Genomic DNA, 27097 nt, shown 5'->3' with positions numbered 1-27097 from the left:
GTTGGTTTGCTTTAAATACCCAAACAATGCGGCTGCTAACACATGACTTTAGGCAGGTTGGACAGAGAAAATCACTGCATCTAAATCTTGTTTTTGCTGAAGTACCAAAGCCAAGCATTTAATTATGGCTTCAGACTTTACGTTCTGGTTCTTGTTAATGTCAAGGGATGTTTCATGGTACATTCAAGAGTAAGTTTCAGCTCATTGTGCCTGAAAAGGCCCTTTATCTATAAAGCATACGCTTAAATTTACTGAAGACATAACAGACTGTAGGTGAGCTCATTAATATATGAGAGAGCACAAATAGAAAAGAAAATGTGAGGACTCTCCTATGTCCGTGCTAAGATCTATTTCAGGTACAGCAAACTTCCCCTTGGTACCCATACCAGTTAAAGGGTTTGCTCCCTTTTGTTCCCTGTATATGGGGAGCACAGATGGAGCAGTGCCTGACCCCTCCCAGGAACATCTCATTTCACTTACTCTGGTGAAAAGACAAGTGGATGACACCATCTTACAATGTTTGAAAGGTGCTTTCCTTCAGTGGAGGTTTTGCACTGTGTTCTGAGACTGTTGCGTTACTAAGAAATGCAGAGGAAATCAAAGCATCCCTGTTCCCTAGTCAAAAATGCTGGTAATTCTGATTCAATTAATCTATACTAGAGCAAATGCTCAAAATTAACTTGTAAAAGCCCAGGTGGCTAAACAATAAGGTGGCTAAATAGCAGCTCTGAGCTTGGTGCCCCTGGGCAGTGTGAGCAGAGGCTGGAGCAGGTCAGTGTGTAGGACTGGCCAGGATTGCCAGCCAGACTCCTTAAAAGAGCTATTGAGATTGATGTGCCATTCTCTCCCCTCTCTGCCCCTCTAACCCCTCACAAACATGTAAGGTCACAGTGTCACAGCACAAGAAAGGATGATCCCCTTGTTAAAACTTGGTGCCAAGCTCAGGAGCTGCAGGATTTCAGCGAGTAGCAGCAATGAGTGCTGCACACACCTTCCCTCAGCCCTTTGTGCTTGGGCTTGCTTCTCAGCAGCACGCAGAATCACAAACGTGTAGTTCTTGCTCTTTTGCCTGCCTTGAAGCTCAGCTTTAACCATGCTTTCTGCCTTGCCACAGGGACTCAGCCGTTTCCAACAATAAGACTCCACACAATAGCTCCATCAGCCACATCGAATCTGTACTTCAGCAGCTCGACGAGGCCCAGGTACAGATGGAAGAGCTCTTCCATGAGAGGAAGATTAAGCTAGATATTTTTCTTCAGCTCCGGATTTTTGAACAGTACACCATCGAGGTAAGAGCTGGCTGCACGACCTGAGGAAGGTAGAGCAGGGGGAAAGGGGTGTGTGTAAAGGTACTGTGTTAGGAAACATCCCCAGCTGCTTGACTGCGCTCAGCTGTCCAGCAGGAAAGAGTGATAAAACCACATTTTAAATTTGGCATCTTGAAGGTAAAAATATGCTTTAGGATGTACTGCTTAAATGCAGTGAAATAGCTTCATGTTTGCTCAGCTGGCTGTATGCTGAGAATCTGCCTGCTCCAGGGAGAAGCTGTGTAAGGTGTAAAGCACTCAGTGCTTTATTGGCACTAGTCAGGGTTTGCAAGTTCTCCATCACTTGGCAGTGAGGTCTGTCTCTTCCAATACAAACATAGATGCATGCAAACAGACGTGTGATCATCTTTAAACCTCTGAGAAAAAAATATATATATATCTATGAAGGGAGAGGATAATTAAAAGCTGGACTTTGAGCATCACAGTGGATTTTTTTTTATTATTTATTTACTGGGGAGAGGGGGGAATAGTAGAAGAAGCTTTTAAGTAATTTTCATGTGCCTGTTTAAAAGGTCTTTCAGTTTGCCTTTTTTTTACTGCTATTTTGAAATCAAAAGCACTGGAAGGAAAACTCATCAAAGCATTAATAATTGAGGTATTCTTGGACAGAGTAACTTTAAAGAGACTAGGCAATCTCATTAACTGCTTGCTGTAATTCTGATAGGACGTGGTGCAAAAAGAACAACATGTAAATTAACTTGCACACAAAATCCATGACAGCCATGTAGCAGCACACATGTCCTTCCTGGGATGTGTTCCTCCTACTATATCCCACTGGTCCTTGTTCAGGTCATGCAGCACTTTAAGTGTTTTATGATGAGATATTCCTGATATCATTTGTAAATCTATCAGCAATCTCAAGGTGGGTACTGATAATTAATTGGGAGCTTTAGTATGCTGGGTTACAGTTTATGTGTATTTTGAAACATGGCATGATGAATTACAGTAGAATGAAAGGCTAGGAACAGGGGTTTGTATATGTTTTTTAATTGGATGCAAGAGATAGAAATCAGTGAAGAGTATCTGAGCTTTCTTGTTGTGACTGGTAAGTTAGGTATTGTACTGAAAGCTGTTCTACAGTGCTTGTTATTAATGTCAATTAGATTAATTAACATTATTTTACTCACCAGTTACATACAGGCTTCCTGATACTGGGAGGCAGTATTCCCTGTGAGTATGTGCGTATATGTATAAATATGTACACTTCAGATTGGATAGCATTGCTGTGTGAGCAGTGCTGCCCTAAGACTACTACATTCCCAGCTCAGGAGCCTGCAATAACTGTGCTATCTGCTGAACTTATGTGGAAGGTATTTTGATACAGTGGTGTGGTGAACGGTAATTAAGGCTTGGACTCTAAAGATAGGAATTATAAGTGAATAAATATATGTGTACCTACCTATAAATGGCACCTGTGTTTTCAAAAATGAAGCAAAACATGAATAATAGTATGTGCTTCTGGACACCCAAATATATCTGTTGGCAGTATATTTTGAACCTGCTTGGGTCATTCATTAAGATCTCAGCCTGTCTGTATTTCACTGCAAATTCCAGGTGGGTTAAAAACCAAACCTCTGTTTTCAAATTCTTTTCCTTCTTACATTGTCACCCAACCAAAGATCACAAAGACCTTTACCATTATAGATTGCTTTATTGATGGGACAACTGAGGCATCAAATGATGTGGGTTGTCCTGGCCCACTCTGTATGTTGTGCCAGAGGTGGGAATGCTGCGTGGATCCCTCTGTTTTGTTTCAGCATGAATCCTACTTCGGTGTATTCAGAGATAACATTTAGACTGTCTGTGATACATTAAGATATTTAAAATTGGAAATGTACTTCAGTCTTCTCAAATCAGATTAGCTAGAAAGGACTTTAAAGAAAATCATCACTTAGTTGTCAGTGTAGATTTGCTACTTTTTTATCATCAGAACATCTGAATTCCCTCTGCAGGATTAACATTACAAGGAAATATGAGAACACATTTCATAGGGAGTTTATGGGCATATGATTTTTATTTAGAAAGCTCTCTCTTTCAGGGGAAAATATTTTTATTTTAAAATAATTACTACATTTAATTTATAACTGAACACAGAGTAAAAGTTATCATATCCATGTCAGTATCTTAAATTTTATAAGTACGTTTAGCGCTCAAACAAGAAAAAAAGTCTGATTAATAAAAAGAAAAGTAATTTGAAATACTATATTAAATGATAAATTTATGCTGTGCATTTCAAACAACAGCTGAATTAGCTCAAAGTGACACAATAAAGATCTTTAGAAACTAGATTGCAGTCAGTTGCCTCAGCCGTATAATAAAGATTACAAGTCAGTAGGAAACTTATCAACATTAACACCATTATCTCACACCATTTTTAAGAAACAAAAAGATGTTTTCATCCCCATAATTAAAAAGCATGTAGTATTTCTGACGGTTAGCTATTCTAAGCTTGTAAGGGAAAAAGATGATGAAATTTAAATTGAGAAATTAAATATATATATATATATATATTTTTTTTTTTAACTAAAGATGAGTAGCTTGGGCTATGGCTGGTAATGTATTTAGGTTGTAATTTTCCATAATAGCCCAGATCCAGCATAGATTAAGAATCTATGGTTCTATTGGTTCATAGGGAACCAATGTGTACCAGTATGATTCTCAAATGAATTTCTCCTCCTCTAGCCTAGATAAGCCCCCTTCCATCTGTCCAAAGAGCGGCGCCATGTTGAACATATCCCTAACAAAACCCCTCTACCTGCTGCATCCATGTTAAATCTCTCTCCTTCCTGCAAATCATCTACAAAAGTGGGCCCAAGGCACAGTGCTGTTGTAGCAGAAGCTCTTCTCAGCATGCTGGAAATCTCAGTCATCAGCATCCTGTTTTAAGTAGAGCAGCTGAGGAAGTTAGAGGTTGACACAGGATCTTCCAGTCCCCTTGTCTAAGAACATCATGCACATTACCTCCCCAGAGAAGGAAGCGAGCAAGAAGAGCTGGCTGGCAGCGCGCAAGGGCAGTGCTGCTAGGGCAGGTTTGCTCCAAGGGGACCAGGTTGCACAGGCAAAAGTTTCCTTGAGAACCCTGAAGCTGCTCTGTGCAGAGCAATTTGGTACATAGGTTGTAAGGCACCTGTGCTTTCACAACAAAAGCACTTGATTGACATGGGTTTCCAAATGGAAGTTTTACTGGATTTCCAAAAATTAGCCAGCAGATCTTGGTCTGATAGCAAAACAGTGGCCTGGTGTTTCTGTTCCAGCCATCTCATTTTTTTTTGTCTCCATCTCCCAAATTTGAATGCTCTTGTTCTCTTTGCTGCTTCTGTCTTGTTAAGTGTTGTGTTTCCCACTCTTTCTATGGGTGTCTGTGTTCTCAGCCTCAATTGTCAGGTTCTTGAGTTCCTAGGAAGCCCATGTGATGAGGATCCTTCCCTCAGAACTGCTCAGAAGAAAACCTTTCCTCTCTTTAATGAAAGCCAGATATGCAACTGTGGGAGCCCATCTCCTCCCAAAAGTTTTGGGGAAGGTTTCATATTAGAACTCAATCTCAGAGAATAGTTGCATCCTGTGTAGTCTTTTTCCATCCAGTTTTGGTACCAAACATGTTTTCTTTCATTGCCTTTCCCTACTAACCTCTCTCTCTCTCCCTTTTCTAATTGATACTGCAAACTGAACGTATTAGGGAATTTTTCAAGCTCACAAATGGCCATGGACTATTTGACCTTCATTTTTTATATTTAGAAAGTGTCTGACTGCAATTTCTTTTTTGGAAACTTTCATGTTTTATTGTTCTTCCCAGATATTGAAGTCCATGCCATGGACCACGTAACCCTTTCCTCTGGCACTTCTTTCTGGACTTGCACTGTACCCATCCACTTCATAGCTGTTGTGGTTTTTGGACTTTTCTATGACCTTTTCCTCCCGACAGAGGTTTGGAGTCCAGACAAACTTCAGAATTAATGGTACTTCATGAGCAACACTCACTTCCATCTACTTAGGCATCATTAACCTTCTCTGTGCTTCAGTGGAATCTGCCAACTATTGTCTCATTTTGTCTTCAGGAAGAGTATTTTATGTAAAGAGAAGCCACCTGCCTTTTTTGTCGGTAGGGCAGAGCAGCTGTCTTCGTTTAGGACTTCTAAGGACTTGTGAGTTGCCTAGGCAGCTTTTGTGTTGTATTTGAGTCAAGGCAGGTTTGGCAGATATGAATTTGGATGTGAACCCAGAGGCACATAGCATATGCTGCCTTTTATTTTTTTGCCTTAATCTCATTATATTGACTGATATTTACACTGTAGGTTCTTGGGGTAAAGTATGAAATCCAAGCGATGACGACACCTGGAAACCAGCATAACAGAAATATGAGAGAGCCTAGCTATCCCAGTGGGAGGTTTTTCTGCCTTAGGTTTTAAAACCATAAAGTGACAACCAATTCTTTATTTAGGAAACGTGTCTAACTTTGATGCCTGATTTGTTTTATTCCTTTACCAAGTCATTGCACATTCCAAGACAAGATGGGATCATTAGGATTATATGGTGGGGCTTTCTGTGTGATGCATGCTATGACTGAGTTCATGCAGCCAACCAAGTAACTCAGGAGATTTCATGCAATGTGAATGGAGTAGTTGATCCACTATGAGGAAGTAGGGTATAAGACCCTGGGGACAATAGCTGGCAGGCATCAGCGGCAGCGCTGGCACCACACTGAGCAAATTATATGTATGAAATACAGTAGTATCCCAGAGATATAGCTTCACTAAAATCTGTCAAGTATTCTTTGACTTGTGCTTCAAAAATAGTCACTTAAAGGCTTATTAACCATTATTTGGGTGGATGTTAATATTTAGTAAAATGCTGGGTAATTGCATAAGAAATGAATGGTAAAATACTCAGAATTGCAACCCCTACCACAATGAATACCATCCAGAGCATAGACCACATCTTTCTACATATGTTTTCTTTATATCTTTTGTACAGTGTGTGTGTTGTTGTTTCCTGCAATACACATGGTTCTGTGCAGTGCTAGGCAAAGCCAGTCCACTGTAGTCTTAGAGCAGTGTACTTTCTATGCAAAGACATAGTCCTGGAAGGGATTATGGGGTCCCTGCTGTACAATATAAATTGCATCTTGTATACTGTTATCTTTCAAAAAGTACCACAATCACTAAAATCTTCACCTGCTGGTTATCCAATTTTCCATTTCACTTGCTAATTAAATTGTTCAGCCTTGATTTCATTTGCTGATTCTTTTGGCTCTTCCCACCCATTCCTGTAGAAGGGAGCAGAAGCCAGCTTGCAGACAGTAGTTTGATTCACTGTTATTTACAACTTACTTGAGTTTCCCATTCCAGGTTTATAACATTAGCAGGATCTTTCAAGTGAAATAGCTGCCTGCTTGGAGGTACAAGATGCTTTATAACCCCCCACTGACTTATAGCTGACACTCAGATGTGAGCTTCTTTATAAGACATAAGAGTTGCTGGAATCTTATAATGCCCCATACTTAGGTGTTTGTTGTTGTTGTTTGTTTTGTTGTTTGTTTGTTTGTTTTTCTTTTTCACATGCATGGGTTTCAAACTGCACATCACTTCATTTTAAGGAAAGCAAGGCATGAGTCTCTCTTGGGTACCTTGTCTTTAGAGTTCAATTCTATTGTTTCTCTTGATATTTTTGGGACTCAGGAGCCAGAGGCACTGGAGCGGAATCATCACTGCGACAGCCTTTTCACATTTCAATAGCTCAGGTCCCTACTAAGCCAGTATTGTTTCTCTGCCACATGTCAAAAGGAATGGGTGACAGCATTGTCACACTGCACAACGTCAGTCCAAACCAAGACCTGAGAAGAAGGAACGGCAAACTTTCTGCATACGTGGTTTGTAGAAGTGACAGTTTCATTCACCCTTTCCTACCTACATCTCCGACCATATACCTGCAGTTTTAGCCTGCTCATAGATCCGCTTATAGGGTCACGTCCAGTCTTCTGCTCTTCCAGCGTCCTCTGAATTCCAAACCAGAGCTGAGTGCTGCTGCCCCTGGCACATCTGGTTAAAACATAAAAATAATAATAAAAGTATGTGCCCTGGAGATCTGGTTTCCCCTACTCTGTTATAATCCCTTTCTTTCTTCACTCATAGACATTCCCTTAGCATCCAGGAGTCAGAATGATCTTTTTTTTTTTTTTTTATTCCTCCCTAGATCACATCTGACCTCCCATCTCATCCACCCCCTCTTCATATTCTTGAAGAGAGGTAGATACTCCCTTTCCTTGATTCTGAGCTCTGCCCTGTGCCTGTGTGACTATTCTTCCCATCCTGCCTCATCCCTGTACTCTACCCACACTCCTCACCTTTGCTCCTCCTCCTACCTCCACCATCCTTTCTCTTGCAACCTACCTCCTACATTTGCTTATTCTTCCCAATCGTCTTTACTCTTTTCCAGATCCCTCTCACAAGCCCACTCTCTGTTTGTTGATAGTGGCTGCTCCCAGGGTAGAACTTTCTTTTTCCTCCTCCTCATATGCCCATTCTCTAGCCCATACTTCAAAATATCAGCTCCTATATGATTCATTCACCATATAACATTTATTTTCTCTTGCTTGATTCTTCATTTTCCTCTCCACCTTCTTCAATTGGCAAACATTTTTTTTCTGGCTGGCATTAAACAAGAAGACTTTAGGTGTCAAACACTGAATTTGGGCCAACCAAGCAGCATTCAAGGCTCAGCAGCACCATTTTATAGAAAATTTCAGCAGTGGCATCAAAAAACAGATAGGATTTAGATATGAAACCATTGCAGATATACAATTGCCTGTGCAGCAGCTGCTTTAGCTTGAATAGGCTCTTTGGCCTAATCCACAAACAACTGCACTACAGGAGTGAGATGGCAGGACTGTTTCTGTTGGTATTAGTGCTATTACTTTTGACCTGCCCACTACCTCTCTGTGCCTCTCCTCTCTCTCTCCAGGGTTGAAGATGAACATGTCTCTCTCCCCACAGTCGTGTTATCTGCTGGCGTTGCAACATGGTAAATCCAGGAAGCAGCAAAAGCAGCAGTTTTGCAGCAATAGGAATTTGGGTATATTAAGTTGCTGCTTTATTAGGATGCCTGCCTAAAAAATATGTGGTCTAGACTGTGGTTGCTGTGTCTGCACAAAACACAGACCTGGCTGATGTACTCTGTGTATCTGTTATGGTCTTGTGATAGTGGAGTTCAGCACGAACCCAGTATTTGGTCACATGCTGAAGTGAACTCCTGGGCTGTCCCTGCTGCTGTCAGGTGGATATCTCAGGTAGCTCATTTAATGCTAGCTTGGGTTCTCTACCTGCATCATTTCTTCTCCCATGATCATGACAGCAGGAGAATCTGTTTCAGATGAAGAAAAAAGGATCATACTTTCCATGCTCATTTTCAATATATAGCTTTGTTGTGTCTTTCTCTCTCATTTACACTCTGGGGTCATTTGACCTCCTTTTATTGCTTCGGACCTGTTTCTTGGCCACCAACCTTATATTACCTGCAAGGAAAAGGAATGTGGCTCCTTCCAGAGTCAGTTGGAGAGTGGCTGACAGTGAGGTATGCATCTAGCTTTCCTTTGAGCAGTGTGAGTGCTTTGGAGTGCCTGCCACTTTTGCTAATGCAGGCCTGTGCACTGCCACTGTTGCTGCTCTCATGACCCTCCTGCTTTGGTACAATTTCTCTCTCATGCCATAGCAGAACAAAGCAGAGCTCAGGGCTTCTCTCGTGGCAGCACTCTTCTTCTTTCAGGGCATGTGAAGGATGCTAAGGTCTATTTAGAATCACAAACACTGTGAAGGAAAATGAATAAACATAAGAAGTGCCATCAGTTCTTCCCACCGAAAATCCAATAGATGAACAGAACAAACTCTAATCAGCCATTCTTCTGGGTCAAAAGGGAATTAAACAAGTTCATGGCCAAGTGAGCCTCATTTATGAGACAGTCCCTGACATAGGCTCAGTGTAATTGGCTCTTACCACAGTTCACAAGAAGTTATGAGGCAGTCCCTGTTATGAGACAGTCCCTGACATAGGCTCAGTGTAATTGGCCCTTGCCACACACAGTTCAAGTAGTTTCATCTTGTGTAGTCCCAAGTTTCACCATAGATGTCAATGTCTGACCTATTCTGTGAAAGCATCCAAGGTCCTTTTTTAGGCTTGAAAAATATACATCTGTAGTTAACAGAGCTGCCTAATTACAGCCTCTTTCTAAAGAAAAATAAATTTTCCCTATACCCAAGTCAATCTAGCTAGGCACTCAGACTCTGGGACCATTTCCAAATGGTCCGGTATGAAATACAGAAACTGCTGGGATTTTGAGGCATTGGCTGTACAGACAGAAAAGGAAGTGTCTTAATGAGATATGCCAAGCAGCACAGTCTCTGGGATAGGGCACCAGATTGGGAGTCAGGAAACCTGGGTTGTTATCACAGCTCTGCTATTGCTTCTTTGCCTCCGTGTGCTTTAGATTCCCTTCTAGCCATCTGCTTGTCTCAGTTACTCAGAGCAACGTACCCAACCTTCCTGTGCACACACGTCGCCAGAGGAGCTTGGTGATGTTCCACCTCTCTCTGTGTCTGACTCCTTCCTCTCCTCCCCTAACCCACCACATGGGATAATTAGCACTGCTTCCTCAGCTCCCACTCAGAGACAGCTCCCCTCCTTCGTTCCTCTTCCCTGCTGCCTGTGGCTGAACTAAGGAGCCTTGCTGGACCTGACTGACCATCCAGAGCCTCACAGGCACAGACACAGCTCCAGCTCATGGCCCTGACAACACAACATAGAGCACCCGGTCTGGCTTTGCAGCCTGAGGAGTTTACCAGCTTGTGTTCTGCCTGACCTGCCTCCTTTCCTCCACTTGCAACTAGTGATTTGAACTGGGGAATGTGGATAACGGAGCATGAATCCCTCTGTGCCTTGCAGTGGATAGCAGAACACATAGATACCCACGTGGAGCTCCTTCTGTGCTAGGAGCCTGGTGAGAGATGGCTGCTGATGTGAGCGTCAGGAGCATGGGTTGCCTGGGAAGCAATTCCTCTCCTGAGTGCCTGTAGATGCCTCTCTGCTGTTCACCTGTCTTGGATGCTCAGGGACAAAAGCCAGTGCAGTCAGGAACAGCCCTTTTCCTGTGCATGAGTGGAAACTGTAGTGGATTTAATGATAAAATCAGTGCTGCTCAGTGTCCCTTCTCCTGCAAATGGAAAAGTTGCTAAGAGAAATGGCATCACAGCAGAGAGGCTTAGCCAGGCACTCATGTAGTAGTGCTGGATCCCAGCCTACTTGAAGATGTGGGACTATCTGTTGATTCGTTCATAAGTCCATCCTCGACTTCCCTGGCAGTCCAACCCTCCAAAAGATTTGTATTTTCCTGTACTGGAGATGATGTCCAGAGACATAAGCAGGATGAAAAGAGATTGATCGGAATCCCCATGTTGTAGCATGGCTGCAAGAGCAAACTATTGTAACATGTTCCTTGACTGTTTTAATGTTTTGTATTGCAGTCACTTACAAATGCTTTTAGACATCTTCCTGAGTGCATATACATGGGAATGCTTGCAGGGAATTGGGAAGTACTTTGCAAGCCCCTGCAAAATTTCAAGTGATTGTTTTAGCAGCCTTATGCTTAGTGCAATGAATTTGAACAGACAATATTTTTAATACCTCGTTAAAATAAAATAAAAAATCCTTTGGTTTGTTTATATCACTACTAAATCCTACAAGCAGAAGGGGCTTTGCATTGAACTGTGTTATTGTCATGACTGTAGGAACCTGTGCTTACTCTAAATTCATTCCATTTTTTACTTTAAAACAAGGTCAAGGCTACCTCAGTTCTGATTGCAGTTAGCCAAGGATCTTTCTCTAAAGTAAATGTATCTAGTAAAACCCTTCTCCAGCATCTACTCCAACCATTCCTCCATAGCTGTTAAATCTGCCAAGAAGCCTCCACAGTCCAGGGACCCCAGCTAAAACATATAAATGAATCAGAGGCTGTTGGAATCAGGAATGGGGCCAAAGAGACTGTAGAGATAGTTGTTATTTAAAGGTAATTGAGTGAAATGGGTGATGGAAAAAGCTGAAGAAAAATAGAAGCTCCTCGGAATGTTCACACTCTGCCTTCCACCCTGCAGCTGAGATCCCAGGTTCTCGGTTGAGTAAATCTGCTTTTTTGCTTCTCTCAAACAAGAGCCTAGAAATTGTGCTTATGTTTTCCCATCTAATGCAAAGCTCACATCCATACTAATGTGAGAGGGGCTGAAAGCCGGTCCTTTTGGGTTCCCTTCTAGTGCCTGTGTTGGATTTAATGTTATGCTTTCTGAAAAGGAAAACCAAGTGGAAAATTTCGAATCCTGGCTACTTGGGAAGCTAAACATCTCACTGCACACAGGCACTGAAGAGTGCTTTTAGTGAGAAACAGAGAACCTCTCACTACATGATAACATGCTCAAGTGTGAATTTAGATACCTATTTTTAGCTCTCCTGGCTCTAGCTATGAAGAGCTGACCAATGAATGAGAATTCAGGCATATATTTAATAGTTCTGAAATACTTTAAACAATTATATGCTGCACAGTACTAGCCTATGTGTGTGATTTAATTCCCATTCCCCTTGTCCCACTTCCCCAGTTCATTGTCGCTAGCACGTTCCATCTTTTAGTAGCAGAGTCGAATTTGAAGGGAGGCTGGGCTGTTTGAGTGGGGTTAAAGCTTGCATTCATTGTACAGGCAAAACCAGAGCAGGACTGTGATATTGGTTGGCTACTTGTGAGCTAAAATGTAAATGGTATAGTAAATGGACTGCTAGAATCATCAGTCTGCCTGTTTAAATTAGGAAGCAGAGAGAGCAACAGAAGATTTTGCCTGTTCCCATGAGCTATTGGCAGGTAACATTGGTCTTTGGCAAGAACTGGGTCCTGCCTGTGATGCTCCTGGTGATTCACCCAGCCCTCGAGTGTGATGTGTCTGTGCTGTGCTTTCACCATCTGTAAAAATGTGTTCATAGAATTGTAGAAGATCCCGAGTTGGAAGGGACTGACGAGGATCATCAAGTTCCGACTCCTGGGTCTGCACAGGACCACCCAAAAATCAGACCCAATGTCTGAAAGCATTGTCCAAATGCTTCTTGAACTCTGTCAGTCTGTGACCACTGCCCTGGGATTATTATTTATATTCGTTCCCCAGTATGAAATCTTTGAGATTCACAGAAGGAAGTTTATACAGGGCCTGTTCCCACTCCAGCTAGCAGAAAGACCCTTAAAAAGACAAAGTCCCTGAAAGCACAGACTGAGACAACTGCAGTCAATGCTGTGGGGGCTAACTCACCAATTTCATAATAAAATGTTAGGTGTCATGATGCATTTTCTGTGAACAACATGTAGATACTGTTCACAATGCATTATATTAATATATAACTTATAATATATAATTTATAACAACATAGTATTATAATATATTCTGCAAATGTATTATTTATCCCTGTTTTAGAGCTTAATGGAAGCATCTTATAATTTAAATTCTATGAAGAAAAAGAATAAACAATAATAATAAAAAATATTCCCATCTGTAGTATGTAACACATAGTGTGCTACAAGAAATTTTTAGAAATATTCAGGCAATTTGGCGATTATGTAATCACAGGTGTCAATTTTTTTTTTGCAATTCTGACAGCATTATTTCTTAATTTAAATTTGAATTTATTCATAAGCACTATCTCTACCACCCATGTGAATACAGTGAGTCTTTTCTTACAGTGGAATGTGGAAGGGAAAAAGAAGTTGTCAGATTTCTCGCTGGACTGATCATTTTTCCATTGATCCTTACCTAAGTAAAATGTTAACTGTGACCATTAAATGGGCAGAATCTAGAATGTATTGAGGCGCTGGTTTGGGGGTTTCTGGATCACAGTCAAAATGTGAAGTATTTCAGTGATCCATACACAGTTTGAAAGTAAGATTTTTCATTGCTCTTGAGTGCTTACAGTGTCTTATCTTCTGCCCATGAAGGTTACAGCAGAGTTAGATGCCTGGAATGAAGATCTGCTGAGACAAATGAATGATTTCAATACTGAAGACCTCACTCTGGCTGAGCAACGTCTGCAGCGTCACACTGAGCGGAAATTGGCCATGAACAACATGACCTTTGAAGTCATCCAACAAGGGCAAGATTTACACCAATACATCATGGAGGTCCAGGCTTCAGGTCAGCAGAAAAAATTGTTCTCTGTTTTATATGAGAAGAAACAAAAGAACCACCCCCCCCCCACACACACACACACACAATAAAAAATAAATAAAAAAAAATCCTGTATATCAAACAAAAGTACCCCACTACATACAAAATACTTCAACTTTTAACATGAGCCACTCTGGCCTATAGCTGTCTCCACACCCAGAACTGTTCCATAAGTTTGGGGAAATTTTGGATTCAGGATTATAAGTCAGAAATTGCTGTTTCTTTGAAACCAAAACTCAGTGTGAAAGTAAAGCTGACTTTCAAGTTCCATTTGGAAACTTTTACAACTGCAGGATGGAGTTTGTTGTCAGTTCCAACATGGAGGGAGAGGAGAGGGCAAGACACATTACACAGGTAAGGACACTTGTCCTTGTACCAGCTCCAGAACAAGCACTGCAGGTAGTCATGAGTTATGAATACTTGAGCTGGCCAGTCTGACCTCAGGTCTGGATAAATTCTAGCTGCTCTAGACTCCTAAGCTTGTAAACCTTTCTGCAACTAGATTTTATCCGGAGGCAAGCTGACCAGATGTGCTAACTCGGTTCTCCTCACGCTTGAGTATCCCTTCCCTGTGCCATGTTTCTGGGTGCAGACATGCCCAAGGGACAGAGAGAGGTGGAGGGAGAGAGGAGCTAGTTATCCAGAAGCCCTCTGGAAAATAATCCAAATATGAGAGCCTTGAAATGTACCATGGAATTGAATTCTTGTTTCCAGCCAGCTCCAATTGGAATTATTTTGTGTATAAAAAGGCAATATGATAAATGGTACTGGAATTTTCCTTTTCAATGTGCATTTGAAAGTTAAAGATAACTAGTTGGATGCAAAAAACCTTTGGCATGTGCTTTTAGGTGACAGACTTGATTCATGTTGATTGGGAGTCTGTCTGGTACTTCTACTCTGCTTCTCAGCAGTAAGATCCTGTTTCCAAGACATCCTATGAATCAGGATTTTTGTGTCCTTGCATTCTGCATTTGGAAAAAAGAGTGTTGTCATTCAAATTAATCACTGCATAAAGCCCAGAAGTGAATGTTACTTGCAAAGCGTTTTAACCTTCTTGAATATCTGGAAAGAATGCAAAGCAAGAGTGATTCCTGTTCTTTCCCTCCCCATATGCACTTTCAACATAAAAAAAGATTTTTATGGTTTTATTCTTTGGCAAACATTTTACCCTTAGGCACCCACCTTTAAAAAAAAAAAAAAAAATTGGCAGTATTCAGCCTGATTTGGCAGGCTGCACTCAACAGAGGCTTAAAGATTGCTACAAGAGTATGTTGTGAACTAGACAAGCCGGTGCATTGTGTGAACCATGTGTGTAAGCTTGTAGGAGATCTGCCCACACTGTGTCTGGCCCTGTGCTTCAGCACCCTTGCTTTCTGGGGTAACAAATTAGTCCTAATACATCAGTTAGTATGCTTTTTTTTTTTTTTTTTTTTTTTTTTTTAGCACATCTTGGAAGCATCTTAATATGAGTAGGAATCTGTGGGAGGTACAGAATATGATCCAGAACAGAGAACAGTCAGGAGTCTCAGGGCCTGCTTTTTTTTTTTTTTTTTTTTTGATTGCAGACAAAAGATCAACAGCTAAATGAAGTGACTGTTAAAATGTTTTTATAAGATTATCTAAGATCTCTTTCTATAAAGTCTACCTGATAAAAATCCATTGCTCCCAAAGGCAAGGAAATGGAAGCCTCATGGGGATGCACAGTAACTGTAGTTAATCAAAGGTAATGGTCACGTCTGCCTTGCGCAGAATGCTAAATGATGGGAGAATGGCAAAATAAGGGAGAGAGATTACACCTGGGACCCTACTGTTTCTTATTTTAATAAAGGAAAGCTGTAGTCCATAAAAAATTCATTTAATTTTACTCCGTCTTGCTAAATCCTATATCACAGTCACTCAGTGCAGAAGTTAAGGGATGATTGTTCTTACTGTCAGAGCTGTGAACTTGTAGGGGTTCTGGGAAATCAACTGCTATTGCTGCTTCCCATTGTACAGTGTCACCACTGCTACAATCAAAACTCAGCTACAGCCATAGAAGTTAAAACATTAAAAAAAATGGTGATTTTTCAGGGACATTCCACCTAATCAGGCACTCTTAATCGCCTGAGGTTTCTTCCCTTCCATGTAGTTCTCTTTCAGCTTTATTCATTTTAACATGTCACACAGGAAACAGATTCAATTTTGATTGTTCTGGAGTTTGTCTTGGAGGTCCTTAAGCTAGTAAGTCTGTCAGATAAAATTACATCCAGGTTTTTTTCCATGCGTGCATGACGCCTTTTTCACTTGAAAACCTTGTGCAGGTACATAAAGGTTTTAGACATGTGCCCATGATTTTTTGCACATCTCATGTAGATTTGGAGCAGTGATTCTCAGGCTGTGGAGTACCTGGAATTCTCTATGAACACTGTGGTGTGGGTACAGTAAATCCAGTTGTCCTGTAATGGACCATGTCAGAATCCATCCAGATATACATGGCATCTGTGTATGTTCCACATCTGTGCAAGTCCACTGTTTCCAAAATGCCATACAGCACAGAGTGATGTCCCATGTTTTCTTCCACTAGTCCAGCACTTGTGGATGAGCCTGCTTTAGATTAGCCTGTTTTTCACAATGAGAATTATAACTCTTTGAATGTTAAAAAACTCTTTTGAAACTCAAATAAATGTTTGTTTTTGTTAGGGAATATGTAAGATCTGAAAGTCAAGTCGTGTTTTCTGAAATTTTGCAGTACTTTCAAATTGTCTTCCTGTCTGACTAATACCAGTGTCCTTCAGGAAAGAGGTTTGCATTAGAGAATACTGTAACAGTATTCTCAGAAAGACTGGACTTCTTAATGACTCATCAGTTCTTATTTCAATGAGTCTATATTCTGTTTTTCCAGTTTGATTGCAGCTCTATACATCAAAGTATCCCCTGATTAAAGGGGATCTGTGTGCAAAAATTCTCAAAAATGGATATTGATTTTTGGGTGTCTATCTTGATAAATTAAAAGGCCTGGTGTTTCCAAGAGAGGCAGCTTGGAGATTTCTGAGAGTTTAGGATCACAGTTCATGGGTGGTTTAAAACCTCAACCCAAGCGGCAGTGATGACACGTTCATGTCACATTCATTATCATATGTCCCTCAGTCAATCTGCTTCTAGGTACTAAAAGCAACTACACTCTGATAGCTGATTAACTGACTACACACATTTATTTTGTTATTAATGTCCATTTGCATTGTTAATATCATTGTCACCACGAGCACCACAGTCAGGTGTCACTCAAGGTTTACAGAGCTAGCTTTTTATGTGTTAGAAGTAATTTCTCTAAGCCTAGCCTGAAATACACTGAAAAACTGATGTCAGGGTAATTTACACAATCCCTGCCTGTTATGTGGAAAATTCAAAGCCCTTTTGTGTCCTGGGTGTCAAACTAACATAATTCATGTCTTTTCCCAGCATTGCATCACTTAAAAGGGAAATGCAAATCTGTTTCTTTTTGGCTGTGATGTCATTTCTGGGATAAAAAATACATATTGCAATAAAGAGGAGAGTGTGCTGTTCAGTTACAGGCTTGTAACAGTTTGGTCTAAGAAACAGGTTCAGAAGAACTTCAGAAGAGCTTTGTACAGGTCAAAAAGCAATACCACTTCCCTACACTGAATAGTATGTCACACTGCAAATAGCTCAGCTGTAACTCACGTACGTCTTGTAGGATGCTGACCAATGTGGGTACTTTTTTTTGTAAATATCTTTTAAAAAAACATATTAAATTCATTATCCTTCATGTCATATCTGCTGCAATGGTTGAGACATGAGAAAAAAATGGCAACTGAGTTCAGTTTTATCAGAAAATCATCTGTGCTTTTCTGTCTATCAAAACACAATGTAAAGATTTTATGTATGAAATTATTCTGAAAGCAAAGCTTTCCAATTTGCAAACCAATCTTTGAGAAGAATAAGTGTTCTCGCTGCATGCACTGGCGTTGCAGAATAAATCTGTGTGACATATGACAAGCAAGAAAGGGCAGATCATTCATCATGGGGAGTGCTGGCTGCCCTTGGATAGCATCCCAGTCAGTTCACTGGTTGCCGCTGATGAGTTAGCACAATCAAAACCATACCAGCTGAGTGTGCACGGAGGAAAACCGTGCATTTAATATCTTATAGGTATGGTGAAGTCAAGCGTATGAAAAGCCCGTCATGTCCTAAGGATACAGAGCCATACGCAGGCTAATTGTAACAACGATGCCTCATGTCTGGCATTTGAAAGAAACTTCACTCCTAAGAATAGAAGCATATATTAAATTTCCAGGTCTTAAATGAGAAGCCAGGGGCCATTCTGCTTTATTTGGTAATGAAAAAACTGTTTTGTTTTGGCCGGGAAAGGGAATAAGCCAATCCCTTGCATTCCCATGTGCTTTTTTCCTGATAAAACCAGAAAGCAGGAAAAAGAGGATAGAGTCAATCATAAGGTTATATTTATTTTGTGTACTGTCCTCTGTGGATACCACTGTGAGAGAGAATGAAAGTCACGAGTCTCTGAGGAGGATAAAGGGGAAAGAAAATAAATCTTTTTAAATGGATTTTAAAAATTATCTCCAGCCTTTGTACAGAAGCTTCTAATTAACACATTTCTTTTTTAATGTCCTAATATTCCATGGAGTCAAATGGCTTTGGAGAAAAGTGTAGTGTTTTCTCAGCATTACAGCAATTTGATTATTTTCTTATTAGGTTCCTGATCCTCCCTGTACTGAGGCCAGTGGCAAAATTCCAGTAGACCTCAGTAAGGGAAGAGTCGGTTCTTTATTAGTTTATAAGGGATTACAGTAACGTAGGATGACATCATAACTCTTCCAGGCCAAACTTTCCCAATTACACTTGTAATGTACTCACCAATGCTATCATACCAAGAAGGAATATGTGACACTCTGTGTTTGTATTTCATATAACTACCACTCGCAAGGCCCATAGGGTCACAAGAAAATTCAGGAGGTGGGAAGGGTCCTCAGGAGGTCTCTCTTTCAGCCTCTGATCAAATTAGGGTCAGCTGTGAGATCAGGCCAGGTCATTCGAGAGTTTATCCTTTTCATGCAAGATGCAAGGAACAGAAAACGTGGTACAAGGCAGCCTTTTTTATCTGGTATGTGAGGAATGGATGAAAGTCACTCTGTGGAATAATTCTGAATGAACTACAGGTTGGTTTAAACTAAGTTGTTGTTAATGATCCCCGAAAGTCCTCAGATGGAAAAGTTGTTTGCCCTGTGGAGTTCCAACTACTCGTGGGCACTATTGTAAATCTGGTGACTAGAATTTACTTTATTTCACTTTTCTAATTTCTTCCACTTCTTTCTTCCTCTTCTAAGTTTTTTTCAACATGCATTTGTAAAGTATAGGTTAATGATTTACTGTAATGAAGAGAGAATTTCTGCCTTTTTTTTTTTTTAATTTAATGTTCACACAAGTTTTTGAGCAAAGCTATGGTTAAATCATGTTCTCTTAGTCAATTGCTGATGGGTGAGATGAGCAATGATTACCAGAGAAACACTACATTGTAGAAAAGATGTAGTGGTGCAGAATAGGAAACTGGACAGGCCAAATACTGACGATGAGAGAGTTCAGTGAGAAGGAATTACTAAACGAGTTACAAATCAATGTGTTAGGTGGCAAAAAATGTTTGTGCAACTAGAATTGCAGGTAAGTGTAATGATCTGTCTGCATGTTGTTCTGTTGTAGGCATTGAGCTGATCTGTGAAAAGGACATTGATCTTGCAACACAAGTTCAAGAGCTGCTGGAATTCCTTCATGAGAAACAGCATGAGCTGGAGCTTAATGCTGACCAAACTCACAAGAGGTTAGAGCAGTGCCTACAGCTTCGGCACCTACAGGCTGAGGTCAAGCAGGTGAGAGTTTTTAACCATGCTGCCGGGTCTTAAATGGGTTTTCAACCATTATAGCACATGCTAAACCATTATCTGCCAAGTCACTCACCTTTAGGTGGACAATCTTAATCCCTTTTTCCTTAGCAGTACTTAATTTGCTGACAGATTGCATCGTGACCTTTTACAAATAATGAAGGGCTCTGTTCCTTGTACTGCGTGTATGTGAGGCTTCATGAATAGTTATGGGAACTCCGTGCAGAACGGACACCCTATCTTCTCAACTGGAATGTGCCTCAAAGCCTGTGTTTTGGGAGTACAATGATTTCATATGGGATCCAGACTGAAGTTATTATGTAGAATTGGCCTAAAGCAAAGGATAACTGAACAGTGATGTCTAAGCATGGCCTTACAGTAGTTTCACATTTTAAGTTATTGCTACACATCTGTTGACCTGTAGGATCCTTTAAAATCTTCTGGGTCAGATAAAAACTTCAATTTGTGGTCTCTATCCTAGGATTTGCTTAACCATCTTGGTATTGTTATATTGCTTTTCCTCCAGATTTCATTCTAGCTTAGGCAATCATGTTCTGCCTCCCTTGTTTTCCCCCCTAATATTTCATTTGGATGCCTTGCATTTCTTTGTTTTCTCGTGCTTTCAAAGCCCACTTTGATTTGAATATTTTGCAACCATAACTGAAACTAACATGGAACTGTCCTGAATTTTGATTTTGAAAATGCAGTTGATTTGTGTTTGTGATAAATTGAAAGGACCCTCCTTACAAAGTTCCAGAGCTCTACAGCGTACTTTGGCTTTCTTCTTGAGACACTGTGATATTCATAGTCACCATGTTAATGTGCAGAGAATCCTTTTTTTCCATAGGTTCCTGATGCTTGTTATACACTACTTAATAGCTAAGTACTAAAAGAATAAATGCTAAAAAATAAAATAATAAATAAATAATAAAATGAAAAAATACAAAAAATACAGGCTATTGCTAGCTGACCAAATCCCTGTAACCCTATTGACCCAGGATGCTGCTTCGGTCAGCCAGCCCGGCGGCTGTTCCTGGAGCCATGCAGTGGCAGTGTAGCACTCTCTGCAGGTACTTTATGTTACTTGCCTCACTGTCAAGTATCTGTTGGGCTCTACTATTCTACAAATCAAAATCTAACCAAAGGAAGTGGTTTTAGGACTGAAATATCTAATACTTACTGTTAGAGAACATACAGCTGCCTTGAATTAGTATTTTCTTAACATAGCTTGGGACTATCAGAATCTTTATTACTGTGACCTTTCACCAAACCAATAGTGAAGAATCATTTTATTTGTTCAGCTGAATGCTACGGACTCCTTTTCTTATTAACCTATAAATTACCACAGCTACAGTTTCTCTTGAAAAGAGCCAAGTTAAAATATATCTGTGCCCTATCTATTTGGTTTCCTGTAGATGAGTCATATTCCCAACCATTTAGCGAAATTGGGAAATATATTGATTTTGGCTTGTAGTTCATCTCCAGTCTGGTCCAAATTTCCTTCACTTTCATTTTAATGCATCTGAGACGATGGATGATCTCATTACCAAATTGCACTCACTCTTGCAAATCAGCTGAGATTTGGTTGCCACAAGACACCTACTGTAGTGGTGGTTAACTTCTGCTGACATAGGAAAATCGGTCAAGACTGCTACGTGTACATGTGTTTGCATTTTGATGTAATGGCTCATGGAAATGCAAAGTCTTTTAACCTTCTCTATCTATTTAAGTCTCGTTTAGGAGGGGTTTCTGCTTTAAATCATATGCACCAAGGGTTCGAATGCCAGGACAATGAATCAAAGTTTGAGGCCATTAAAGCAGAACAATTCAAAGTGAGATGTTCTGTGAACTGCTTTAGACTGGAAATAGTATAGACCAGTGATTCACAAACTCTTTGTTATTTAGAAATACCCTTCCCAAGACTGATTTCCACTCACTTTCCCCACTCATTTTCGACAGAAACTACAGAGCTTGGATTGCTCACATAAAAGTAATAGTAGAATAGAGTTGTGGAGATCAATTTAAAAAACAAACTCTCCAGTGCTGTGCTTGCAGATATTTGGCTTCCAAAATCTCTTGCTTCTTGTCTGTAGTTTTATTTCTTTTTGATAAGTGTTGAACTTCCTGTAATATAGCCCCGGATATTGTCACAGTGTACCACTATAATTACTTACCAGGTTGTTTTTAAATGAATTTTGGATATTTTTTTCACATGGCCATTATTCATCCACTTTCGGTATTTTAGCGTTAGATTTGCTTCCAGGTAGATATGCCCAAAGGATGATGGAAACCAGTAATTCAAGGTATATCGAATGCACTTCTTTTTTTTGTTCTGGTGTTGGGTTTCTTCTTGTTGTTTTTTCCCCATGCAAATATGTCACAAAGTTCCTGAAAACTGGAGTGCAGTTTTGAACATGACTGAAATTTACCAGAAGGTGTCCCTGCTGGTGGTGGTGTCTTTCCTGGTAAAAGCCACTCAGAGAATCTTCAAAGGGATCAGAGATGTAAAAGGTTCTCTTACATTGTTTTGCCTTTTAAACTTAAAAGTCTGTTCCAACCTAATTTGACTTGTATCATTATCAAGGCCTTAAAGCCTTTTTTAGGAACATCAAGAGAAGAGTTCTGACTAAAGTAAACCAGCAGAGAGACTCACTACAGGATGCAGAGCTCTTGTTTCTTAAGGAAGGTTGCACATGAGGTGCCTCACTTTTTTTTTTTTTTTTTTCCTGTAAGTTCTGATGCTGTGCTCAGTGAAGATGACAGAGTTTCAGGGTATTAATCTTATAAGAATTTGGAACTATTATTTAATTACGGTGGAGCCTTATCCAAAAGCAGTCTGTTTTAAGAAAATTAGAGACACAGGTGGGAATTGTTTCAGAACTGTGGTGGTTGCTGTGTTAGAGAACCCATGCCTTGAAGTTGTTCTCCAGGAAGACGTGGCTTTTATGTAAGTCATTGTTAATGCATTTCTGTTTCTCCATTGTAAAGAAAATGGTTAGGCTTTTTTTTAAGAGTCTTTGGAGATTTATTTAACTCCAGGATTATTTAATCACTGCTTCTACAAAGTTGATAAAATCTGTGATTTGTAGGACGTGTCTGTTTAAAAGCATCCTTAAATCATTGGCTTGCCTGTGCATTCCCAGATAGTGGTGAATCTATTAATAAATGCAACAACCAGAGACATGTTTTGGTGCTGTATTAGCAGCTTCTATATGTATTTTAATGAAAAGGTGTAGAGCACCATATAAGTTCTTGTTAACCAGATACAAATGTGTGGGAAAGTTAACATTCCAGACAGACCCAGTACAATGCTCTCTCCCAGTCATTTCACGGTTTACTTCCAAAATAGAGGTACAATAAAAAGCTCTGCAGGTGACTGGATTTTGCACTTCGACTTAAGGAAGCTTTAGATACGCCACAAAATGTTTTCTTTGTATGTAAACCACATGCACGCAAAAAGAGGAAAAAGAAATAACAGGAAAACATTATTTTGGAAAAAGCTGATACAATCCCAGATGAGGTACTGACATTTAAGTGTTGCACTTTTGGAGGTAGAACGGGATTATTTAAGTTCTTTCAGACAAAATCTGCTGGGGTTTGGGTGCTCACTGGGTCTGGAAGAGGGAGTGCAGGGGTCCCACAGTGAGTGTCTGAGCCCACTTTCTTTGGGGAGGATGTGGGGGACACAACGGAGGTGGCAGCAGCCTTGGTCAAGAAGAGCTCTGAGAGGCTTTCAGGATGGAGAACCTCAGGCCTGACCCGGAGTACTTCATTCTGCAAGTTACTGAGTTAACGAGACAGTTGTAAAGAGTGATCTGCACATCCATTAACACTGGAGGAAACCTTGCTGCTTTCAGTTGCATAGTTCCTCTTCCTCCTTACTCAAACTTGTCGATTAGCTTTTTACTAGTTTAGTTCTTTTTTTTAAGACTGAGGCTTCCAGTGTTTTTGTTTATTTGTTTTGTTTTGTTTTGTTTGTCTTTTTGGAAACATGGATGTTTATATAAAATCTGTACCAAAATCTCTTTGACAAGTTTTGAAAATTTCAGATCAAATGAAAGCTGTTGCCCAGAGGACCCTGTCATGTACTGATTATATTGCTTGGGGGGAAAAAAAAATCAATTCAGTTGCTGCATTTTTAGCATACAGACTCAGTATTTTTTTACAGTCTAAACGGCCTAAGCCAGGATATATCGCAATATATCAAGTGTAAAATGATGCATTGCTTTATGATATACTCTCCTCAAGCCTTTTTCAGATACAGCCATCTTTTGGTTAACTTCAGCTTTTGGTACCATGTAGTGAGTGGGTAATAATGTAGCTTTCTTCTCTGATGGATTATACAAAATGCTAGCCAAAAAGATTGCCACATGATAACCCGATTTCTTTTCCTTTAAATCTTTGTTGCATTTCCCACAGGATCAATTATACCTGCTGATGAAAGACAGAAAGCTGACAAATGAAATCTTCCACACTGTTATACTGAGCAGATGTAATTTCCTACAAATTAGGGTCAGATACATGTGTAAATGTTTCCTCTTTCTTTGTCCTAGGGAAAACTCATTTTCCTACCCCACAGGGAATTGAATGGCCACAAGTAGGGTGATACTTGATGCAGGGATCAAAAACAAAACAACAGAAAATCCCTGTTTCTTTCAGACAATTTAATGGATCACTTGATGAAAATGATGTCACAAAAGGGAAATTGCCGTGTAGAATATTGCAGCAAAGTCAATTTGGGAGCTTTGTAAATCACAAGCTAAATTTAGGGCAGTGCCTGGGCAGTCAGGATTTCCTGTGCATCTGTGAATTGAATTCAGCAACTTGCTGGCTTTATTGGAATAATTTGACACCCACACAGGTAGAAAATAGGCTTTGAGCCAACACAGCAGAGAACTTGTACATGCGTGTGGGTTGCTAATTTTCAAAAAACATGCCTTAAAATAGTAGAAAGTGTCGCTGTTTAAATAAATAAATAAGAGCTTGATAGATTAATTACCTACATTTAGTGTTTGATTCTGTAGTCATAACAGCATGCATTGCATGTCTACAAATAATCTGAACATCCCTGAAGTACAGCCTCTTGACTAAATATAAAATGCAAGACATGGAGTTTCTTCCTAGTTCTGCATGTGCACAGAAACTCCAACTGCATCTTAACTACGTGCCAGATGAAACCAGCTGCATCTTCTCCTTACCCCCAAGCTCTGACTTTTGCATGAAAGAAACACAAGAATGAAGGAAGCTGCAGCATGACCCAGCAGGGTCCATAATTCCAGGTGGAAATTCAAAAAGGAGAGAGATCTTTATGTTTTATTTCAAATACCCCTTAGTGTACTTTGTGGTTTTGCCCTGGGGTATTTGCACAGGAGAATATTCATTTTTGTGATCAGACCTTTGAAATGAAAGCTCTTTTCCATCTGAATATCCACGTAAATATTTTGGTATTTGGTTCCTTAATCAGTAGCTTCTGCAGTAAGATCTTTCCCTCTGACAATATCTGTCACTGAGTCCTTATCCTAGGATTTCTTTCTCCTCACTGATTCAGCCTGAGACCACACTGGGCAAAGTACCTTTCTGTTAGGCTGAGCTATTTTTTGATAGCTGACTACAGAAACCTTTGTATGGAAGCATCCTTTAAGCACATCCTTTCTTTGCAGGTGCTTGGCTGGATCCGGAATGGTGAATCAATGCTGAATGCAAGCCTTGTCAATGCAAGCTCCCTCTCTGAAGCTGAGCAGCTCCAGCGAGAGCATGAACAATTTCAGCTGGCCATAGAGGTAATACAAATAAATTAACTTTGTTTCTTCATCCCAGCTGTACAGCATGCAAAAGGTTATCTCTTGGGCATCAGTCGTTGCTTGCTTGAAGGAGGAAAAAGAGTAAAAATTTTAGAAAGTCATCCTACCATTAAACTCATAAAGTAGATGGAGGTTAGTAGTGAGATAAATTATTTATCATCTGCAGCTAATTCTTTTGCTGTCAAATATCAGCCTTTCCATTCATGAAAATGATACTCACATGTCTGATAATTTCTTTGGTAAAAAACAATAAGATTAAAATTCACAAAGTGATCTGAAAATGGTAGAAGTTCATAAAGTCAGATCATTTCAGAGCATTCACGTATGAATATCTTTGATTCTGGATAATGCTCTCACTTGTAATCTTTGTTTGATTCAGCGGCTCTGTTGTTGGTGGCAGAGGAGATTTTCATTCAAACCCACATTCTCAAACACCTTTGCTTTAAGCAACAAGGGTGATTCTTAAGAATTGCCTGCTGAAATGAGCTCATGCCCCTGCTTGCCCAGGAGGAGCACATTTTTGACATGGCTCTTGAAAACCAATAGTGAGCCAGTGCATTTGCCTCCATCATGGTGTCAGGACATGTCAGGAGTAATAGCACATCCTCTGAGCTGCTGTGCTTTGGATAAGAAGTGGAAAGTTATCCGCTCCCCTGAGCAGGGGACTTCAGAACTCATAGTTTGGCTCAGTTCTTCATGTACCCTTGCTATTATGAACACATCCTACACTCACAGGGTGTGCTCGCTCCAATTATGTGTAAGGAGGTACATTACTTTCTCCTGTTCCTGCTTATCAAGGTGCATATGCTTCCCCAGTTTTCCGTGTTAATTGTTACCTTTTTACAAAGCAAAAGAACAGGTTGGCAAATCACTTTCTGTGGTTTATATGTGTCTGGGGAAAAATAAAAATAAAAAATACACTATGAGAATAATATTCCCATAATGGAGATTTTAAAAAATGCCCAGATTATGGGGAAAAAACTGTCATTTGGTCTTCTGATAAACTTCAAAGCAGTCAGTATACATTATAGTGTGGCTAGTAAGTATAGAGTTTAAATCTTTGTAAATGACCTGTTTTGATCCAGCTCCATTCACAGTAAGGAAGGAGCAGCTGCTGTAGCTCCTAAGGGAATGGAAAGAAGTTTTCTATCAATTCTGTATGAGCTGGCTGGTACTGAGCCTTGCTGACCACGTCTTGGCAGCCATCACCAGGCAGCGGTTGGGGACAAGACACCCACCAGCTGTGTTATCACAGCTTGCTGCCATTGAGCAAGTGCTTGTATTTGGTGGTAAATGCAAATCACAGAGGGAGAAGAGGGTTACACCACAGTATGGGGAAAATAAGTTTTCAAAGGCAGAAAACACTAGATTAAATATTTCAAGTGTTTAAAGCTCAATATGGGGAAGAGATCAGCAAAGCATGCAGGGCAGACAGTCCTCTAAAGGCACGCTAGATGTGGTATTGATTTTCAGTTAAAGTCCTTTAAAGTCTATTTAAAACAAGTATTATGACTCTAACATCAGTAAAGCAGCTGGATATTAAATTTAACCAGTTGTTCTTGAGCATCTTCCTAACTGTTTCTGCCAAGTATTAATCCTTTTTTTTTTTTTTTTTTTTTTTTTTGCTAATAGCTTTCTCTACATTGCATTATTCATCAATGTATTACCAGATGATTTCAAGCTTCTTTCCAGGTTCAAGGATTAGATCATAAATGTATCACATGAGAATTTGTCAGCAGCAGTTACAAATGGGATGCAGAACAGAGGAGTTTGGGGGAGATTTTAGGGCTTCTGTTCAGAAGATTAAAATCAAATATTGGGCTAAACCTGAACACAAT

At 40.1% G+C, this 27097-nt stretch overlaps 1 protein-coding gene across 3 annotated transcripts in view; it reads left to right on the top strand.

The window, feature by feature from the left end:
• KALRN (kalirin RhoGEF kinase) overlaps positions 1 to 27097 on the top strand; it is a 496625-nt gene that overhangs the window by 310740 nt on the left and 158788 nt on the right. For all 3 annotated transcript variants that reach the window (XM_084524614.1, XM_084524615.1, XM_084524616.1), the window contains 4 exons: positions 1115 to 1289; positions 13336 to 13531; positions 19280 to 19446; positions 25119 to 25238. In XM_084524614.1, the coding sequence (XP_084380740.1) occupies positions 1115 to 1289; positions 13336 to 13531; positions 19280 to 19446; positions 25119 to 25238 (658 nt within the window). The remainder of the gene's footprint in view (positions 1 to 1114; positions 1290 to 13335; positions 13532 to 19279; positions 19447 to 25118; positions 25239 to 27097) is intronic.

This window comes from Aythya ferina, assembly GCF_964211825.1.
Source record: "Aythya ferina genome assembly, chromosome: 6".
In the NCBI taxonomy this organism is placed as follows: Eukaryota; Metazoa; Chordata; class Aves; order Anseriformes; family Anatidae; genus Aythya; species Aythya ferina.
Note: the sequence above shows the minus strand (reverse complement) of the source record. Positions and strands in the feature narration are given on the sequence as shown.